Source organism: Phodopus roborovskii, unplaced genomic scaffold, assembly GCF_943737965.1.
Source record: "Phodopus roborovskii unplaced genomic scaffold, PHOROB, whole genome shotgun sequence".
NCBI lineage: Eukaryota > Metazoa > Chordata > Mammalia > Rodentia > Cricetidae > Phodopus > Phodopus roborovskii.
The window spans coordinates 22,528,594-22,538,047 of record NW_026126571.1 but is presented as its reverse complement, the minus strand read 5'-3'; the positions used below and the strand labels follow the sequence as shown (position 1 = coordinate 22,538,047).

Below are 9,454 nucleotides of genomic sequence, written 5' to 3'. Positions count from 1 at the left end.
ATTTTGTTCAAAGTGAGAGATTAATGTGACATTTTGGTATTTCTGAGCTGGATCCTGAAGATCTGAGTTTGTACCTTCAGGTCCCAAAGACCTGCTTGGCCACAGTGGTTATTTTCTCCTCCAGGCCCTTGCACAGTCTTCACCCAGCTGCCATTCCCTATCATGTAGAGGGAGTATTTCCAAATGTTTTACAGCTTCCCCCCTCCCCTTTAACTCCCCTACAGGTCCAAGGGGAGCAGCCAGAGTTTCATTGTTCTACCTCCTTTCTGAGTTCATCTACAAATGAGGTGGGAGAGAAAAGACCCTGGGAAAAACCACAAGCTGACTTTAAAGGATGAAAGCCTAAAAGCCAGTGCCTGGCACTGTACAGAAGCCAGGTCCTCAAGCATGCCAGGTAAGTGTTCTACCACAAAGAAACAACACAGCCTCAGAAACTTGTTTGAGGGTGGACTTCAAGGCAAAGGGAGGGGAGTAGCACCCTCTTACACATGCATGTCTCCCCCCAAAGTCTGCTGAAAACACAAACCTACAAGAAAAGCTTAGAACAGTTACTGATCTTACCCTGGGACTCTTCCCCCCCCCCCCCCCGGGAAAAGATGTATGACGGGGAGGGGTGGCCCAGAACCTTTCCTCCAAGGAGGAGGAGCTCTTGGGGGTGGGAAGGACATGCTGAGGACACAGACCTGGCTAGACTATAGAAAGGCTGTGGGGGCCAGTTGGTGGTGGCCCATGCCTTTAATTCTAGCAATCAGGAGGCAGAGGCAGGTGGATCTCTAAGTTTGAGGCCAGCCTGGTCTACAAAGTGAGATCCAGGACAGCCAGTACTGTTACATAGAGAAACCCTGTCTCAAAAATCCAAAACCAAAACAAAACAAAAGGCTGTAGGGTGTTAGACCTCAATGGGGTGAAGTAAGGGATTTCCCCAAAGACAGAGGAGGAGCCTGGACCTGACAATCATTCCCTGGCTATTTGTTAGGACTACTGGCCATCCTACAACTGAGGGAGAAAAATCTAGGCAGGCTATCAGAGCCCTTTAATGGACTCTTATGTAGATGAAGAGAGACATGACTATCAGCTAGCTTTGTAATAATAGCAAGCCTCACCAGGCAGTGGTGGCTCATTCATATCTTTAATCTCAGCACTTGGAAGGCAGATGCAGGTGGATCTCTATGACCAGCCTGGTCTACAGAGTGAGTTCCAGCACAGCCAGGGCTACACAGAAAAAAATCCTGTCTTGAAAAACACAACAAAATAAGAAAGAAGGAAGGAAGAAGGGAAGGAAGGAAGGAAGGAAGGAAGGAAGGAAGGAAGGAAGGAAGGGTTTCAGAACAGTGGTGATGTAAGAGGCCATGCCACTTCTGTTAGGCAAGGCAGGGAACTATCTTGGCCTTAGTAGGTACAGAGGTTGAGGAACTCTCTTGCATGGGAGGGAACAAACTGAATGGGACCCATCCTGGCTTTGTCTAAAGGGAGGGAGGGTTAGCATCAGCTTAGGAAGGGCCTGGGGTATCAGTCCTTTGGTGATCTGCTCCAGACTGCTGTCCTCTCAGTGAGTGGGAAATAGGAACCTCTAGGCAGACCGCGGCAGAACATGGCCAGGAAGCCACTAGACTCTGGTTTTCGGAAGATCTAGAGGACAAGGTACAGAGGGGGAAAAGGCAGGCCTCTGGGGACAGTGAGACGCATCATTCACCCAATTCCTTGTCCCAGACGCTGGAACAGTGTCTACTCTTCACATCAGGAGAACCAGAGGCAGAACACTTGTCCAAACCGGACTTCAGAAGCCTCCAGTTCAACCTCTGAAGAAGGAACCTTCTGTGCTGCCCACAGCAGCTCTCCACTGACTCCAGCTCCCTTAGCAACCCCCCCCCCCCACACACACACATACACATCCCGGGCTCAGGACAGGGTAGAAGACGAGTAGGGAATCAGTTCAGCTTTGATCTCTGGGCTCACGGAAACCCGAATCCCTGTAGTTTGACTTCCGTGAATCTTGTTCTCCTGGGGGATGTTCCCCCAAGGGGCACCACTCAGTGACTCTGGGCTCCAAAAGAGGCCTGTACAGCTGTGGTGGGAGATGCGGGGCTGACTGATAAGACACTCCCATTGCCGGCCTCTCTAGCTTCAGAGATCAAGCTTCACAGAAACTTCCAGGAAATAGCCCTGCCACAGCTTGGAAGGCCACCGAGGACCAGAGGACGACAGCTGGGCAACCCTTACTTTAAAAGGATGCTCTCTTTGTTCTTATGTTTGACCAAAGAAAAGTTTTGTTTTTTTTTTTTTTTTTCCCCTTTTTTCCGGCAGGAAGCAGTGGCTCCAGCTCCCCGGACTTTCGCCCTTTGCCTTTCACCAGGTGCAAGCTTGCCGCAGAGTCTGCGTTCCAGACAGCTCAGAACCGCTGTCGACCGCGGGTCGTGGGCCTCAGGTCACCAAGGCAGCCCCCCACAGCAGTCACCGCCTCTTGTCGGAGCCGGGTTTTCATGCAAAGCGAGGCTGTTTCCGTGGATCCACGCGTCTAGTGGCAGAAGCTGATTCCATTTAAAACGACTTATCTCCCGTCTTCTCCCCAGGATTCCCACCCACCCTCTACCATTCCCAGCCGCGGCGGAAGCCAAGCCTGCAGCTTTTGAAGTTAGAGAATTTCAATCGGCAAGGAGCTGGCGGCACCCGAGCTGGTCGTCCCAGCGGGGGGAAAGAAGGGCAAATCGTCGGGGCTGCTGGGGAAAGGAATGCACCCGGGCCAGACACGTTTTAGGCTGTGGTTCCCCTCCCCGCCCCCGTTTTCGAAGGGCTACCCTGCTTCACGCACCTATCAGAATTTTCCTTCCTTCTTCCACTGTGTACTACATAACCTTCATAACGACAGTGACGATGAAAGCACACTTCTCATGCAGGGGGAAACAAAAACAAAAATCTAAGACAGAACAAAACAACCCGAAACCGTGTTCCCCAGCACCCTCTTTTCATCAGTCGTGAAAAAAATCCCACCTCTTTCCATTTGACAAAGGCCAAATGCTGATTCTAGAAGTGACGTTTAGTTGGATATCTTTTTCCTGTAAGCATCGGGGTGGGCCAGGTTGGAGGGGGTGTGATTCAGTGGGGAGCTAAAAACTAAATAAACGGAGGCTGCTTTTAAAAGGTGAGCTGAAGTCTGGAGAGGAATGGGGGTGGGACGAGAAGGGATGGCCCTGCAGCTCAGGTCTGGAGCTAAGAGGAGCCCCCCTCCTGGGGATGTAAGGGGAAGCCCTGCTCCATCGGGCTGACCCAGGAAGGTGACTAAGTGGCACCCCTTGATCTCACAACTCCGCTCTGCTTTCATCTCCAGGGAAAATGCTGAGTAAAACAGGATCAAACATTGAACATTCCCATTGAATGCAAAGCTGGGGGCGGGGCAGGGAAGCCCGGAGTCACTTTTGGGACCAACCTCCCTGTGAGGGGGAGGGCAGTGAGGTGGCTGTGAGAAGGTGGCTTGTTCGTGGGGGTGGGGGGCAGGGAGAGTAGGTGTCACAAAGGCAGAGCTCTGGAAGATTTTGGTGCTGCTGCAGTTGCATAGTCCCCAGACAGACTTAGACCGCAGAGAGAGCAAGCCAGGTGCTTCTGTAGGTTCTGACCACAATGAGGAAAGAAGAAGCCAGAACTGATGGATACCTCCTCAGGGCAGAAAGTCCTGGGACCCACTATTCCCACCCACCCCCATCATTGCTCTTGATCTCTGAACTATTTCTCTAGATTTCTGGGCTAGCAGTGCTCCGAAGATGGTGTATTTGGGACTCGTAGGAAGTGGGAATGTCTACGTGGACAGCACCGCTCCATGCGCCTCTGCCCTTGTCCCCCAGGCAAACGTTTGCTGCATCAGGACAGCAGCAGGGAGCAGGTAGGTTTGTCCCTCCACTTCTGTAACCCCAAATTAGAAAGAGAGAGGAAGGGTGGAGAGAGAAGGAGAAAAGGTAAGACGACGACAAAGAGGAAGTTGTAAAACTTTTCTGAGAAGCTGGGGCTTTGCCTCTGGGCAAAGAGGAGGGGCCATTCTTTTCAGCTAGGTGGGCACGTCACTCACTAGCTCACTGGTAGAAACTGTTGCGGGGGGGGGGGGCAGAGCTCGGTTTAGAAGGTGCTCACCTCCCTCCTCAAAGGTGAATCTGACCCAGCCCATCTGCCAGACTCCCCAGGAGAGTCTATTCCCTCTCCCAAACATCAAGTCCCAGAATTCCACAACCTCAGCTCCTAGGAGTTTACCTCTTCTCTTCACTGATCACTTGGTGTTTTCAGGACATTTCAATGACTTTCTCTTTTACCTCAAGCTTGGGACACAGAAAATCTCTTCTGGGCAGAGTCCAGAAGAGGAGCCTACAAGTTCAAACCCCACTGGTGTTATTTGCCACACATTCCATTCTATCTACAACTACCCTAAAACCTCCAGTGAAGGCCAGCACCTTCTCCTACCTGGGGTCCTTCAGTGCCACCATAGTAGGGCCCCTGATTGTCAGCGCCTCTTTATTTAGAACAAAACATTTATGGCAGAATCCGTTGCCTCTGAACAAATATCTAAAACACAGGCAGGAGAAGAAAGATCACTCAGACCCTTTGCCCACCTCACATACCTGAAACAGCTTGGAGGTCTGCTGAACCAAAAGGCGTTTTCTTCAGTGAATAGCCAACCCCAAATCAAGTCAAGCCATCTAGACAGGGAGAGATAATTAACAACAATAGCAAGAAACCATCCAATACTTCGAATTTAAGCCAGGTTATCTGGATGGGGAGAGATTTTATTTTTCTTAAATCACGAAATACTGAGTCAGCACCCAAGGCTGGTTTTCAAAGGGGGCGAAAAGATCTCTTGGCTCTTGGGGAAGAAAAAGAAACGTTGCTTCTCAGAAAGGAGACAGGTGGGGTTAGGGAGAAGAGGAAGGAAAGGGGTAAGGCAAGCTCAAGCTCTCCAGACTACTTGGGGGGGGGGGCGGTTACGTTTTTCAGTAGCTTGTAAAAATTTTTTTGAAGGACAGGCGGTTGCATCAGTGCTCAGAGAACCCGAGGTTTATAAGCAGCTTCTAAAGAGCATCTATGGATCCTTCCATTAGTACTAGATCAAGACACCAAGTTAAGAAAGTAGAAGTCAAACAACAATAAAATAAAATTTCAAAGCGTTTCCAGTTACCGAGTCCCGCTGCCCCTGTGGAACTCGCTGCGCGCCTTAAGCGCTCCCTTTTCTGCCTGCGGAATTCCATTTGCATCCTCTCTGCCTGGGTGTCTCCCTTTCTCAGTGTGTGTCTCTCTGTTTTCACACTCTCCTCCCCATTCGAGCGAGACCCACACCTGGCGCATCACTGCCGAGCCATTAGCTGCGGGTCTCCTTTCATCTTCGCTGTGGCAGACGTTTCTATTTATCCACTTGCGTTCGCCGAGTGGCGTCACCAGCGGTACTGTAATGACGATTGCAGCAGGAGGATGACAGCTTAGAAAGAAGAGGGCAATGGGGCTTCCTCCCAGAGGCGGTGCGGCACAGAGGAGCGCTCGCATCACAAGGTGACCCTAGCTCCCCGCTGCCATCTCCGTGGTCGCCGTCGACATCGCGCTCGGGCTATTCGGCGCCCGCCTAGTCTCCTGGCCTCTTTAACTCCTTTTCTCAACCAAGATCCCAGGGAGCCTGGGGTTAGGGGCTTACTTGGGGGCTTCCCCCCTCCCCCATCCGGAGACCCCGGGGATGGAGAGCCGAAAGGACATGGTTATGTTTCTGGATGGGGGTCAGCTTGGCACTCTGGTTGGTAAGAGGGTCTCTAATTTGTCCGAAGCCGTGAGCAGCCCGCTGCCTGAACCGCCAGAGAAGATGGTGCCCCACGGTTGCCTGAGCCCGCGAGCCGGCCCTCCGACTGCCCGGGAGCGTGGTGGGGGAGGCCCTGAGGAGGAGCCGGTCGATGGACTAGCAGGCAGTGGTGCAGGACTGGGCGCCGAGCCACGGTCTGCTGGAGCGGCCGTGCTTGGCCCCGGACCCCCAGTCCCCTCCGCGGACAGCCTCTCTGGCCAAGGGCAACCCAGTAGTTCAGACACCGAATCGGATTTCTATGAAGAAATCGAGGTGAGCTGCACCCCGGACTGCGCCACCGGGAACGCCGAGTACCAGCACAGCAAAGGTAGCCACCTTGCGCCCCTCCCCCGCTCCCCGGTCAGCCCACTGTGCCCACACTTTACTTCATCTCAGGGCAGGTGGAAAATATTCCTTTCCCTTGGGGCAGGATGGCTGCGGTGGGGGTTGGGGGGGCACCTGAACAACTCTTTTGCTTTCTGCACCTTAGTGTGTGGGTGTGTGTGTGGGGTTCCTTGTGTTATCGCATTTGTGGGACTGAGAGTGACAGCTGTGCCTGAACGTATGTCGGGGTTGACACAAGTCCTGGGCTTGAGGGATCCAAAACGCACCCCCTCCTCCAGCGTTTTGTGGGAATGATTCAGCTGAGCCGGGAAGACACCTTTCATGGAGTAGTAGGGCAAGATCAAACGCTAGTCCGGGCAGTTTGTGGCTGGAGGGGTGGAAGGCACAAGGAGGCGCGGAAGCCAAGAGCATATAAAGGACCGTAAAATCGTGGCGGACTCTGCCTCCAGAGTGCTGCAGCCCTCCGACCAGTTTGCACGTCGGTCAGAGGTCCAAATTACCTTGTCACTTCCCGGGCTGGCGGCGCCAGGTCGGAAATGGTCCCAATGGTCTAATTGCCTTTGGTCTCCGGTTGCATTTGAAAAGGCGGGGATTGGGCCCTCCCCCTCCCCCTTTCCCTCCGTCTCACTTCTCCACCCAAAGGAAAAGCAGCTGCAGGGGGCTAGAGCCCCACCCTTCTCTGGGGTGGGTCTAAGGGGTTGGTACTTTAACTACAGAACGCCTTCTCACCAGGGGCTAATGGGGATGGGGGTGGATAGCTCAGAAGAGAGTCTCTGTCTATACCTACAATATCCACTTCTAGGAATGAAAAACTGGGACCACAAAGCCCTGGGGATGGGTGGGAAAGGCTGCACCTACATCTAGGTGATGGCAGCCAATGCCACCTTGTTGAGTATCCACCTTTCTCCCCTGCCATCGTATCGTCTGCTTAACCCCCATTCTCTACTATACCATGTCCTCACAACCTACACTCAAACACAGCACTCCTGCAATATATGCAACCCAACACATTCTCACACCTGTGCTGGAATTCTGGCACACACCCAAGAGGCAAGGATGCTCACTGCATGCCCAACAATCTACAATGCTGCTCTAACCTCAAGAGTTCATAGTGTTCCAGCACATCCATGGCCATCCCTGCCAGCACGAGCAGAGAGCTCAAGGAGTATGCCCTTTGCTGTGCCCAGGGGCAAGAGAAAAGGAAAGGAGATTGGGAGCGTTCAGACACAGCATGCCTTACAGTCACTTTAAGCCTGGCCCAAACCCTCTCTGTTCCAATCATCCAAGACTTTCTGCCTGCCTGAAGCTTCCAGAGCTCCCACCCACCCCAATCAGCGACTTTAGGTAGCTTAAGGGTTATCCTAATGTCCATCCTCCAGCCTAAAGTTAGCTTTGTTTGTGTCTGTGTTGTGTCTCTGTGTGTGCACCTGTGTGCTCTGGGCTCCTGTGCAGGGTCAGGCTCTGATGCACTGGGCGGCAGTCCTAACAGTGGCAGCGACGTCCCCAAAAGCAACGGGAGCAGCGGCAGCAGCGGCTCGCAAGGCACCCTGGCCTGCAGCGCCAGTGACCAGATGCGCCGATACCGCACTGCCTTCACCCGGGAGCAGATTGCACGGCTGGAGAAGGAGTTCTACAGGGAGAACTACGTATCAAGGCCGAGGAGATGCGAGTTGGCAGCAGCTCTAAACCTTCCCGAAACTACCATTAAGGTATGCTGGGCTAGGACGCTGGAGGCGGGGAAGGAAATGCTAACTGCTTATCTCCTGGATTACAGCTGGGGAGTCTGGGCCTGAGCTCTCCAATTTGGGACGTGCTTAGTTGCCCCTTACAATCTCTACACAGCCACTGCTGCCACGATGTGATTCCGTCCTTTTCCTAGGCAAATAGACTACCAAAGCAGTCTCAAAGGACATGGCAGTGTCTCAAAGGACAGGGCCGAAATGGGCCATAAATCTGGGGGAAATGCCTTGTACATTTTTCAGACCTATCGAGGCAGGCCCTGCTTCCTGCACGGTCACTCGCAGTGGGCACGGGCCGAGTGGGTCGCCAAATCTCCTTTAGAGGCTTTCAATCTGGGATGGCGGTGGGTGGCATGCCCTTGTTCAGCGGGAGTGGGTTTTGGCTCTTCACTGCCCCGTGGGTATTGCTTCCTCACACCCACCCCAAGCTGCTGTGCCTGGGCCTCGCGCAGTCACCCAGGCCCCCATCCTCTCCTCTCCCCAGGTGTGGTTTCAGAACAGACGCATGAAGGACAAGCGTCAGCGGCTGGCCATGACGTGGCCGCACCCTGCGGACCCCGCCTTCTACACTTACATGATGAGCCACGCGGCGGCCGCGGGCGGTCTGCCCTATCCCTTTCCATCGCACCTGCCCCTGCCCTACTACTCGCCCGTGGGTCTGGGCGCAGCATCCGCTGCCTCGGCCGCCGCTTCGCCCTTCAGCGGCCCGCTGCGCCCGCTTGACACGTTCCGTGTGCTGTCGCAGCCCTACCCGCGACCCGAACTGCTGTGCGCCTTCCGCCACCCACCGCTCTACCCCGGCCCAGCGCACGGACTAGGTGCCTCGGCCGGTGGCCCCTGCTCCTGCCTTGCCTGCCACAGCGGCCCGGCCAATGGCCTGGCACCGCGGGCCGCTGCAGCCTCGGACTTCACTTGTGCCTCCACCTCCCGCTCGGACTCCTTCCTCACGTTCGCCCCCTCCGTGCTCAGCAAGGCCTCCTCGGTGGCGTTGGACCAGAGAGAGGAGGTGCCCCTCACCAGATAAGGGGTTGCCCTCGGGCGGGCTGCCGGCTGCAGGACGGACGCCATGGGGTGGTGGAGGGGCCTTCGGGATTCCTCCAGAGTCCCACCTGCCACCCGTCTTCCCAGATGCAGAGGGGAAAAGGGAAGGCACCATAAAGGACTCGGACCCAGGAGCCCCCGGAAGCGGCAGTGGCCATCGCTGCTTGGGAGCAGGAATGGGGTGGGGAAGCGGAGGTGGTGTGAGCTCCCTCTGGGGAGGCCGGTCTCTGCCATTCTCCACCGAAACCACAACCCTGTCAGAGGTGGAGGCCTTAGTTTAACAGCTAAACAAAATTCAGTAGCAACCCCCCACCCCTCATATCCTTCACCTGGGTCCCCACTCTCCTGTCAAGGGCAAGCATTGAGAAGGGAAATCGCTGTCTCTTGGAACAAAATGCTGTGTATGCAGAGCAGGTAGAGATTAATCTTCACCAGCTTTTCCAAAGCATGGCAGGGGGCTTGTTGATGGCAACGCACCAACCATTTAGGGGAGAGATGATTTACTGCTAGGGCGAATCTTGCCCCTAGG

General features: G+C 54.4%; 1 protein-coding gene across 1 annotated transcript; it reads left to right on the top strand.

Annotated features, from left to right (window-relative positions):
• The first annotated feature begins 5,701 nt into the window (after window positions 1-5,701).
• Window positions 5,702-8,908, top strand: Evx1 (even-skipped homeobox 1). Its single transcript, XM_051202822.1, has 3 exons — window positions 5,702-6,128; window positions 7,598-7,854; window positions 8,369-8,908. Exons 1-3 carry the CDS (start codon window positions 5,702-5,704, stop codon window positions 8,906-8,908), a joined length of 1,224 nt encoding a protein of 407 aa, XP_051058779.1.
• Window positions 8,909-9,454: the final 546 nt, after the last annotated feature.